This window comes from Melopsittacus undulatus, chromosome 1, assembly GCF_012275295.1.
Source record: "Melopsittacus undulatus isolate bMelUnd1 chromosome 1, bMelUnd1.mat.Z, whole genome shotgun sequence".
NCBI classification, from domain to species: domain Eukaryota; kingdom Metazoa; phylum Chordata; class Aves; order Psittaciformes; family Psittaculidae; genus Melopsittacus; species Melopsittacus undulatus.
This window is the reverse complement of record NC_047527.1, coordinates 87063380-87075685: the sequence shown is the minus strand read 5'-3', so window position 1 is coordinate 87075685 and position 12306 is coordinate 87063380. Positions and strand designations below refer to the sequence as shown.

General features: G+C 39.8%; 1 protein-coding gene across 2 annotated transcripts in view; it reads right to left on the bottom strand.

Annotated features, from left to right (window-relative positions):
- FARS2 (phenylalanyl-tRNA synthetase 2, mitochondrial) overlaps positions 1–12306 on the bottom strand; it is a 241101-nt gene that overhangs the window by 76068 nt on the left and 152727 nt on the right. For both annotated transcript variants that reach the window (XM_005149915.3, XM_034064714.1), the window contains exon 7: positions 4251–4402. In XM_005149915.3, the coding sequence (XP_005149972.2) occupies positions 4251–4402 (152 nt within the window). The remainder of the gene's footprint in view (positions 1–4250; positions 4403–12306) is intronic.

Here is a 12306-nt window from a genome sequence, read left to right as displayed (position 1 = left end):
TTTCAGCCTACCTATGTATCTTTCTTACAACAGAAGATGTGGAGGCATATCCTTCTTTCCTTCCTTCCTTCCCTTCCCTTTCAAACACAAAAGAAATTTTGGTATCAAACTTCAAAAAATCAGGGCTTTCTGTCTTCTTCATCATGAACAACACAGGTCACACACATGCCTATTCTACCACATATTCTACCATGTTTAACTAGCCAATATCTTCTCTATTATTTTGGACAGACATGCTTTCCTTACTAGAATTCCATGTTTGTGTGGTCGCAATGCTTACCTGAATATCTCAGAAATGCAAGACTCTGCTCTTATTGTGATTTTCTGCATGGCAGTAGTTTTGATTTGCTTGTCCATGGTGGGCAGAGACCTTTCTACCTTCTGACTGCTACTCAGCCAGACTTTCTTTTTCTCTGTGAACCTGCTTCCTTTCTGAAACTGGAGAAGTCCTGACCAGTGAAAGGGATATTGTTTTTTGATTTAATTTCTAAAGGTCATTCATACTGATTAGACAGCTCAGATGAAGGTGAGTAGTAGAAGGCCTGAAGTAGAGATACAGAGAGTACAACAGCCATTGCAAAAAGTAAGGAAAAAACCTCAGCCTTTTTTCCTCCCTTCAGTATCAATATAGAATGCAGATTGAAAAATGTTAGCCACAGATCCTCACTCATTTTGTATTTGCACAGCAATACTTAAAGGTCCTTAAAGATCTCCAAGGATTGCAAAGAAATAATTCAGTCAGTTAGCAGAAACAGTGCCTGGTCACATGGCTCATGCAACAGATGACAACTCAAGGCAAGTTACAGTGAACTGATTTTACAGACCATGCACAGAAAAATATATTCCACAAACCAAAGGTATGAAAATCTAAATGATTGTAGCTGACACATCAAGCAAAGAGAGCTTAAATCCATGAGGTAGGCTGTGGAAAACATTCTGCTCGCTGCAAAGGGACGTTTCTTCTCTATTCTGCTTGCCTTACATATACCTCAACACCTGTTCTTCCCATAACTGCCACAGTTTCATGCAGTTTTCTTGGTGTTTCAGCAAAACTACAATTTTTCTTTCATAACTGCTTATTTATTCTTCATATGCCTGAATAATGACTGCGTTGCAGCCATATTTTGTTATTCATCAGGACAAGCTTGATACAATATTTAGATTCCAAGAACATCCTAAAAATCAGGTGACAGTAGGTCTTACCTTCCCAGCTGCATTTGGTTGTGCAGGTCTATGATGGCCTTTTACGCTGTGATGGGTGATGGAAATGGATGAACAACTGACAGGATTATCCTCTGACCTGTTCAGTTTCATGTACTACTCGCTCCCCAGGAAGCATGTTCTGAATGCAAGAGCCATATCTTGCACGGGTGATGCTCCCGTCTTGCTCAAGAATCCCCCGTTCCCAGATTTCCCAGTCTGACTATGGAACGAAACCCCCTGAGCAGCCACCTAATGTCCCAAGTGTTGTTCAGCAGCAGAGATCCACGCATCTCCTCTCATGTGATACCTTGTGCAGACACACATCTGTAATGTAGAGAGGTGTATAGGTATTGCAGACACCTGAAAAGTCCATGTCCTCCTTTTAGTTTTACACTTTTGACTGAAAAGGAGTGTTAGGCTCCTGATAAGCATCCCTACAGTTATCCTGGTTTCTAGAAACACTACACAAAAGCTACCTACTTTGACTTACCTGCTAAAACTCAGTTTTCTGCTTAGAACAGAGCACATAGACCTCCTGTATGAAGACAGGCTGAGAAAGTTGCGGCTGTTCAGCTTGGAGAAGAGAAGGCTGCATAGAGACCTCATAGCAGCCTTCCAGTATCTGAAGGGGGCCTATGAGGATACTGAGGAGGGACTCTTCATTAGGGACTGTAGTGACAGGACAAGGGGAAATGGGTTCAAACTTACTTAAACAGTGGAAGTTTAGACTGGATATAAGGAAGAAATTATTTACTGTAAGGGTGGTGAGGCACTGGAATGGGTTTCCCAGGGAGGTTGTGAATGCTCCATCCCTGGAGGTGTTCAAGGCCAGGTTGCATGAAGCCTTGGGTGAGGTGGTTTAGTGTGAGGTGTCCCTGTCCATGGCAGGGGGGTTGGGACTAGATGATCTTAAGGTCCTTTCCAACCCTAACTATTCTATGATTCTATGATTCCTTTGCTCTGCGAGGTCTATCTGTTGTACTGGTGAACAGGAATTCAGAGGAATCAGAAAATTCAATAAAGTTAAATACAGAGTTTTAACGTCAGTCTGCATGTCCTAACTACTGCTAGAACATTATTTTCTAATAGGAAATGCTTATTTTTCTGCCTCAAAGATGTGACTGCAGCATGAAAAAGCTTGCTGCTTGAAACATGCTACAGCTGATCTAGCCTCACTAGGCTGGCATCCATTAACATTAATTTCAGCTTCAAGGAAAATAAAATATCTGCAGACTAAACTGAACCAAAAAGTATATCTTCTGGAAAGCCTTCTTCACTCATCATTGGGTTTGCCTCAGTGTTGTGTCTTGTTTAGTTAAGTTTACTTTTTATGCATTTGGACTGGAACAGCTCTTAATTACCCTAGCACAGTAACCTGGCATTCTCCTAAATTTGTGCTTTTTAGCAAGGAGACTCCTTCCTGCTGTTTCTTTTAATTGCCTGTGCTTTCTGGAAGGATGTGTCAATATTATCACCTTACAAAGCAGATAATCAAGATTTTTTTTTTTTTCCAAGACATCTCTTCCTCGTTTAAACAATTACTTGTCTTATGCTTTTTTCCCATCCATTCCTTTTCCCTCTAGAGGAATACACTTTCACTGCTAATACACACTGTAATTGTAATGTAATGGAGCATGATTATCAGTCCAAAGCCCAGTGTAATCTTCAAAGATTTCTAAACCACACAAGTCCAGAAAAGTAACTACACAGTTCACATAAGTAGCTTCTATAAAGGATCTTAATTAAAAGACCTCTTTCTCTGTACTGAATTAGTTTTATTTGTATAGCAATTTCTATTTTCCAATCTTTATAGTATTGTGAATAAGAAAAGTATTTTAAGAAGGAAAACGAGAATGTCAAATGTCCTAATTCCTCATGGAACTGGTATTTTTAAAGGGTAAAAAAAGTCTGAATTTTAAATTCTAGAAGTGATTAGGAAGCTTCCTCTAAGTAACAAACATTCAAGACAGCAGCATTGCAGGTATTCCTATCCTACGCACTTTTCTCCCACCCTCCACAGCAGATTTACTACAAATTCAAGATAATGATTACAAGTATCTGAATCTGTAACATGCACATCCATAGCAACAGTGAGGATTCTCTTCTGCTAATTTCTGTGTCCAGAGGCTTTTCTGTAACACTGAATTAGAGAAGCCACTGTACTGTTCCTGTAACAAGACAATTATCTTGGAATTAAGACTAAGCAGAAAACTTCTCAGAGATTCAGTCTTCCAAAGGCTTCAGAGAACAGACAAGATTACTTAGCATACTTACGTTATCAGTCCACAAAAGTTATATACCTGCATCACTATGTTCTAAGAAGTAAGGTCATTATGTTACAGTCTTTACCTATAATTATATTTTAATGAGGTAGATAAGATCCTTAGAATTACTGTTTTTAATGAGGCATTTAAAAAGAATTCTGTTACTGTTGTAAACTAAGAGGACTACAACATCACTTATCAACAATCCATTAGTGTCACCAACTAGAAGGCAAGAAATGTTTCCTTCTTGTAGTGTCAAAACAAATCTGAATGTTTGCTAAGTGAGGGTTTAATGGCTTTAGAGGACGATGCTAGTTAAATCCTAAGTCTGTGTAACAATTCGCAACAAGCAGTCATCTTTCCCATCTATTTGCAGAAATCACAGAGGGAACCAGAGCTGTACTCCTTGTGGAGGAAGAAATGACCTTGTACTGAACAACTGCCACCCCTGGTATATGGTTCAGGATATGTTGCAGCATATCAAAAGAGAAAACACATACAGTAGAAATCCAGAACAGTGAATCCTGTCCCTACCTCACCACTCTACTAGTATGGAAGATAATACTCTCAGTAAAGAAGAGAAGCATGACCCATGAGCTGAGCTGTGACTGATATAAGACTGAAATATACAATACTGTTTTTAAGCAAAAATACTTCTTGAAAGTGTTGTTAAATTTTTTTAGAGATAAAAAATGAAATGTGCAAACACTGTAAGAATTTATTGATATACAAAACTAAAGTATTTATATTCTGATCACAAGAAAAATGTAGTAATGTACTTACTTTGGATGCGTAAATTCATCTACTAGGACAACCTTTTCTATCAGGTCTCCACCAATGGTTCGAACCAATTCATAGAAATCATTCTTGGAGTATGTCTCAGAAGGTAGCCAAAAGGAGATGTCATTGATCAAAGGTGGATATTTGCTGAGTGGCTAAAAGAAAATCAACACCATACCTTTGTAAGTGGCTGGACTTGGTAGGTATACCTAGAACTGTTTTAAACTTGTGGAACACAGATAACACACATTTTGGAATCTTTCTGAAATGGTTTTTGAAAAGCAAACTGACCTGTTAAACAGCTGAGATGCAAGATTTTATACTAGGAAATGTCTTTTAAAGATCCCCTCATAACAAATTTGATTAATTCATTCAGAAGAAAAACTGGTTTTGCTAAAATCAGCATTTATGAGCCTGAATACACTTTTGGATCAGGGCTGTTTAAGAGGAAGAGATAATTTTAACATGATTATTTACTGGGTAGAATTGCACTTTATAAAAGCATTTTTCAGTATTTTACAGATTAAAAAGTTCTTATCACATTCATGTATAAAATTTATATGTATTTTATATCATTCATATACACCATTATATGTTTATTATCTGTACTGTCCAGTTTCTAAGACGGTATTATTAATAGGCAACTTCTTATTAAAAGGTTACAGTAAGAAACACACTTAGGCTTAAAAAAAGGGATCAATTCACTTCCCAGGGTTTTTTACAGATATCCAAGCATCTACAACAGAAAGTATTGCTGTTAACATAATTACTAATTCCACAAGTACCACAACAGACTTTTCAAAATAAAGGGGCATCTTTGCTGCAGACAGAAAGACCTCATCTTGTGGTCGGAACAATGTAACTTGTTATTTACAAAAACAGGAAGAGAAACAAAACTTAGTAATCATTAATTTTTCAGTTTTGACGAAACTTCCTTGGAGTCAATGGATTTCAGATCTGGCCTTTGCTGAGACATTTCCCCTGTCTGAAGAAAGGAAAATGGTAATGCTCTCTTTTGAGGTCCCTTCCAACCCTTGGGATTCTGTGACTCTGTGATTCAGGTCATGCAATATTTTACTTCTGCCTTCCACTAATGCACTGCAGTTGAATAAATATTTTTGCACAAGACTTTTGGGGTCTGCAGGAGAAAACATCTTTTCTTATTATGCTTGTATGTATAGGACAGCTAACATATGCACCTTGCTCTACAGTATATTATCTTCCTCAAAAACGCATTCCATGCCTGCAGATATTTTATGGTGAAGCAGTCAAATCCTAAGTGAATACCTGTTAAAAGCAATAAACCTGTTAAAAAGGTAAATTTACAGCATGCTGATTTACTCAAATCCTGTTCTGTACAGTGTAAACCAGTCAATAAATATCTGATAAGGAATACAGTGCAAGTTTTAAATTAATAACCCCCCAGTGAATAAAACTGTGAATCACAAATGATTATCCAACTTGTTAAAAGAATAAACTCGTCAAATAAATGTACATCCTGTACATCAAGTCTAAAAACCCCTTTGTACAATAAATCCATCACACAAAAGCTTTTGATAAAACGCTAATAAATTAAATGTAAACATCTCTGCTAAATAAAAGTCACAGCTGCAAATGCTGGAGACAATCCTCAGTAAACAACCTGATACATGTATTTTACATGTTTAAGTAACACAATAATATCCTAGACCCTGAAAGGGGCAGAGTACCCACAATTCACACTATGTCAGTATTTGCTATTAATTTCAAAAGAAGCAGGATTACGTCAGGCACATGAAAACAGCACTCTTTTCCACACTTCAAATGAGATGTACACAAGCACACAATGTGGTCTGATCTTGTACCTGGAACAGTCTGATTTACATTATCATTGCCATCAAATCTGACATGAGCAAAGTTATTCAAAGATGTAATAAACCATAGGGTCTGTTCCCAACCAACCCCCCAGAGTATCAAGTCTATAAGAAAACTGCTTTGACTCAGTTCATGGTGCTACTAGCCTAGATATAGAACTGTATTTTTGTTTGTGCACATGTGTGTATGCTTGAGTGTGTTACAAAGAGTGGAAGGAAAAATGCTTAAAACAGTAACTTCTTTATTATTAGGGGACTAACCTTTCTCAGAGCTTTGTAATCAGAAAAATCTTTATGGTAAAAGGCAAGGCAATAATCCCGTATTATACTCTCCCTTCACCACCTGGCTGCAGTCAATATCATTGCAGTAAGTATTATATCAACACCAAAGTTAGTATAAGGATAAAATTCTTTGTTCTCAAACATATTGATCTGTTTGGTGTAGAGCTACATAATTATTTATTACCTACACGTAAAACATGAAAAGGGTAGGACAAGAATCCAGCTGGCAGGTTAAAAAGAAGTTACCAAGTTTGTATTGATGAGTGGCATCCCTCAGGGGTTGGCACTGGGACTGGCACTCTTCAACATCTTTGCCAGTGACATGGACAGTGGGATTGAGTGCGTCCTCAGTGAGTGCTGATGACACCAAGCTGTGTGGTTCTGTTGATATGCTGGAGGGAAGGGATGCCATCCAGAGGGACCTCGACACGCTTGAGAGGTGGGACAATGCCAACCACAGGAAGTTCAGGAAGGCCAACTGCAAGGTCCTGCACACAGGCTGGGGCATTCCCAAGCACAAATACAGCTGAACAGAGGGTTGGAGCACCTCTGTTATGAAGACAGGATGAGTGAGTTGAGCTTGTTCAGTTTGGAGAAGGCTCCAGGGAGACCTTAGAGCAGCTTCCGGTGCCTAAACGGGGCCTACAAGAAATCTGGAGAGGGACTTTTTACAAGGGCTTGTAGTGACAGGACAAGAGGGAATGGCTTTAAACTGAAAGAGGGCAAATTCAGATTAGGCATTAGGAAGAAATTCTTTACTGTGAAGGTGGTGAGACACTGGAATAGGTTGCTCAGATAAACTGTGGCTGCTCCACCCCTGGAAGTGTACAAGGTCAGGTTGGATAGGGCTTGGAGCAACCTGGTCTAGTGGAATGTGTCCTGGCCCATGGGAGGAGGGCTGGAACTGGATGATCTTTAAAGTTCCTTTCAACTCTAACCATTCTATTATCCCATGACTTTGATTCCTTCCCAGGTTCAAGGCAAATAACAGCCCTGAAGACTGTTCCCTTATGAATTTACAGATATTTTAGAGGCTGCCCTTGAGAGCAATGTGCTCTTCCCACTATATTTTCTGCTTTGCTGCTGCTTCCAGCCACCACTTCAGGTATGTCCTCTTCTTGACTTAGGTGTGCTCCAGCACAATGCTCAAAGAAGCTAACAGAACACTGTCTGTCTCTGCTGTCTGTATGCTGGCCAGCTACTTACACACTGCCGGAGCCTGGTCCTCCAAGACTTGCACACTGCCGGTCCTCCTTCCACTGCCTGACCACCCCCCTTAGGTTTCTGGGGAACTGAAAAGAGGTTTAGGGAAAGGTAGGACTGATCCCACCTGCAGAGTGCTGCTGTGAGGCACTCGCCAGGCCTGGCGCACAGCACTGCCAAGGTACCCGACAACTCTGCACCACTTTCTTGGTCCCATCAGAACTTTGTCACCACAGCAGTACTCTAAATGTTCTGTTTGCTTTCTGTTTCAAACACTGAAGTCTTTGACATTTTTCAACAGCCTTGGAAAACAAAGAGTGCTTTCCCAGTAATTACTCAATCTATAGGACTCCACTGAGCCCACATTGTAGTGAACACTGCAGATAATGACATCGCATTTTTTAATCACCCAAGGTGAAAGCATGTAGGAGTACTGAATTACTATAATTTATTAAAATAATAAAATGGAAGCTTATGATGATCCACCCTCCATGATATATGTTTACTAGTCATTAGTCACACTTCATCCCCTGGTTAATAAATAAGCCAAGTACTTCCTAAAACAGAAGCTTTTTTTCTCTCAGAGTGGTAATTTTAGTACAGGAATGAGTAGCTGGACACCAGTGCTGTACCCTGCTCTACCAGCCTGCCTCACCCATGCCTACATGTACCTAAGGAGTGCATCACTGAAAAGGGCTATGACTTTATAATAGCTTAGGACATTCCCCATCCCTAGCACTTTGCTCTACCTTTCTGTCCAAGGTTACTGCCCTTGCACCAGCTGATTAAACTTGTGCCATATGTATATAGATATACATACATGGTCTAGAATTCAGCTCTCCAAACCAAAGCAAATGAATCAGTTTGGGATTGATGCACTGCTCTGTCTCCCTGCAGGGAATGGCAGAAGAGCATTAGCTTCCAGTGGTGATCTGAACTTCTCAGAATAAACACACAGTTAAGATCAGCCCTTTTTGGACAGCAGCCCACTCCCCCCAGCAGAGCTCTTCACCTCTGGAAGCTCACATACAGTTACAGGGAACATCATGTGTCCATGGGAATATCATGAGCTCCCTGGATTTCAGGCACTCTGCTTGTACACAGACCATTTTGAGTGGAAGAGGGTTTTTTGCACATGGGTGAGAATGCTCTGTCCTTGGTTTGAATATCATGTGAGTGCCTTTGAGTGTTCCAAGTAGCTTCAAATCATTAATTGATTCAATGTGGAAAGGGAAGCGCCCTTCACAATTTCTCACAGAAGCAAGGGGAAAACATAAGAGAGGGCAAGGGGGGCATCAGGTTTCAAATGAATAAAGGGTGCATATCACAACTAAGGACCTGTTACATGGAACCAAACGGGACTAAACAAACTCATGGCAGACAGATCCTCTAGTCACTTTTAAACAGAGCTATACAATTGTATTTTTGGTTCAACAGCTCTCTTATGGCTTTAAGCAGGGTCAGTAAATGTAGAGAAGGATTATACTGTTTTCATACTGAATGTGCTGTGCTTTGAGCACTTGTTCTTTACCATCATCGGAGACAGCTGGATGGTTACATATAGTGTAACAGGTCTTTAAGCAAGCTGCTTCTTTCATGGCATTCTGGAAATGACAGTATTACTAAACCAAATCTCCTTTCTTTTTCTAGTTTGGTGATTTCTCATCTTGAAGTAAGCATGAAGGACAGCATAAAGATGTTGAGCTACTGAAGAGAAATGGGTGAAGTGAACACCACCTTAGATAAACTCCTCTTAGGCCTGACATCAGTACTATGCAATCAAGCCTTCTAGGGGCTCTAGGGCTGGGGAAAGAGGAAGAAGTGCCCAAACATTCCCACTGCCACCACCCTTTTCCTCCCTTTCTACTTTCTAACCCACCTGATTCTTTTCCATTCCTGGAGGTTTTAATTTGTTATGGTTGATGGAAAGGCCTGATTTAGGAGCCCTGGTTCCAACCCTGCTCTTCTGTTTGAGACAAAAACCCAAGTGAAAGCTACCAGCAGCCACAAAAGAGCATTTGCCTACAGATACTACAGCTAACTAGACTGGCCAATGCACACTCACTGGTGAAATCAATCAGCATCCCAGTTTCCACTCCAACTAGTACAGTTCACAGCTCTTCATGGGGGTGAAAAAGGAGGGGGGTGATGTCACACTCTCCTCTAGAGATCAACACTTTGAAGAAAACCATACATTTGGCAGAAGGCCTGCTTGTTTGTCATCAGCAGCCTGCACTATTAAAAGAGCACTGGGTGACAAGTAATTGATGTTCCTCATCTTGGCTTTATCTCTCTCATCCCTGGGAAAAAACAATCATGAAGTATGGAAATACAAGAAGTAATTTGTGGAAAATATAAGAAAGAAAAATGTTATCAGGAAACATAGTAAATGAAACTGTTCTCAAAGATGAAGCATCCATTCTAGATCCAGGTTAAGCAGGGAGGTGCAATGGGGCACATACTGTCTTTCTCAGTAAGTCTCAGCCTTTAATGTGGGATGAAGGAGCTGCAGTCCCTTGGCTGGGGAGCAAATCTGCAGACCAGTTTCCTCTCTGCTATGTGGTGCATGGCACCATCTGAGCTCCATCCCCTTCTCACCTAAGCTAAGCCCTATGAGGTCTTGTTGAAGACAAGAGTTTCTTTCTTGAGCCATATTACATGTGGCCTGAATGTGGGAAACCAGGAGTTAAATTACTTATGTTCTGCCTAAATGGTCACTGGTAGATCTTCGTAACATATCATATAATCACCTTTTCCAATGCTAGTGAAGCATCTTTGAATAGAAAAAAAACCCTGAAGACTCATCCCAAGTGCACACACACATGCACATGCACAAGAACAGATATGACCTTTTTTGCATGAAAAAATTTACAGCTTCTTATAGAGTAGCGTGCCTGACAAAGTCACTACCTAATACGACACTGAAAAATTAAGATGAGTAATAGCCAGTGAAAAGGTGAAACTTCTTAGATAAGCTACTCTACCTTTTCCAAGCACCAGGAAGAGTGCAAGAGAGGACTGGTGCTGTGGCAGAATGAGTGAGTAGAAAACTTGTCATTAAATGTTCCTACGAAGACAGCCTCAGGGAGCTGGGGTTGTTCAGCCTGAAGAAGAGAAGGCTCCAGGGAGAACAGCTAATCCTAACCCTACAGAAGGCATTGCTTGAAGCATGCATTAAGTTTTTGCCATGCCCAGAAGTCAGGTTTCCTCCTTTCTGATGGTTTCATTTGTATGTTTTTTCTCATTATGCTTAATAATAATGCTGAGATAAATAGCTCAGTGGAGTAAAATACTGCACACATCAACAATTCATATGAAAGATTTATATCTAAATAAAGAATGCAAGCATTTGGAAAGAGACTGCAGCAATTCGAAGATGTATTTCTTTCAAAGAATGGAAAAAAATTGCACCCAACATTTTATTTCAACTTAGATGAAAAATCTCATATAAAGCACTGCTGATTATTTTTCCTTTTTTGCTCATTAAATCCATTATTTCAGAGAGTTATTGCTTAAATAGCAGAATCTCCAGAACACCTGTACGTTACACCAAAATAAGCTAGCGTCACAAATCTTACAGGCACACGCAACACCTGGAAAAGTCCTTTTCCCACCCAGCAAGCTGGTTTTCTATTTTCTCTCTCCCTTCTAAAAAGCACAGAGATTTCCAAGTCAATGGCAACAATGCTTCATATTCCTTGGCCAGGTACAGCTTCCCATAATGCCCTGGACATTGCTATACTACAAGGGAACGTCCTCATCTTTCTACACTTCCCAGGCTTACAAGCTAATCTGTATCATCTAGGAAACACTACTGTAGATACTGCCTCATGAAAAATCTGTGCTCCTTAGGAAATGAAAATATCTGAATTGCCCATACAACAATATACCTGAGGAGATTACTGGTGCTTTTGAAACATTCTTCATGATTTTCAGTGCCACAAAATTATCTGGGTTTCCTACTTCACTTGGGGAAACTGCCTGAGCTGCAATGACTCTTGGTCAAATCCATTACTTTGGTTTCCAGAAGTAGTCAACTTCCCTTTTTTCTCCCCTTAAGTACTAAATTTATACTAATCACAACCTCCACAGTGCAAAATCAGTAATACAACACTAGGGTAGTGCAGCAAGCTATAAACAGTATTTAATTTTAAGGAACAGTAAGTAAGCTAGAGAGAAACAGAAATTAGAGGCTCCACTTGTTCAATACTCATAAGAAGGAGAAAAGCCTTTAACTTTTCCTTTCAGGCAGACTCTGAGCATTCCTAAAGCCATACTCTTCTTAAAGTGTAACAATGCTTAGAAACAGAAAATTACAGAGAAGCCGTAAGCCAAGAACAAAAAAGTACACTCAGGATTTAAGTACACAACCACAAAATGTAAAGCACATTTAAATCTCTACAAACCAAATATTTGTGTGGAGCAGTTAACTTCTTTAATGCCTTTCCTTATTTTACAAGAATCAGAAAATATGTTTACTATTGCTGATTTAGGAGAACAGGTTACATGTGGTAATAATGATGCTAACTGGATTTAACACGTAAGCAGGAGGATGCAAGCAATCCTCAAAAGAGGTGATTTCTTCCTATTATTCACTTTTAGAAAATTGGAAAAGCAAATCCTCTGCAGCATATGCACCCCAAAGCATTACTTACTTGTCACATTTTGGTTTAGGCTGTCACTACTATGGAACATGTGTGTCTCACACTAGCAAGATGAAG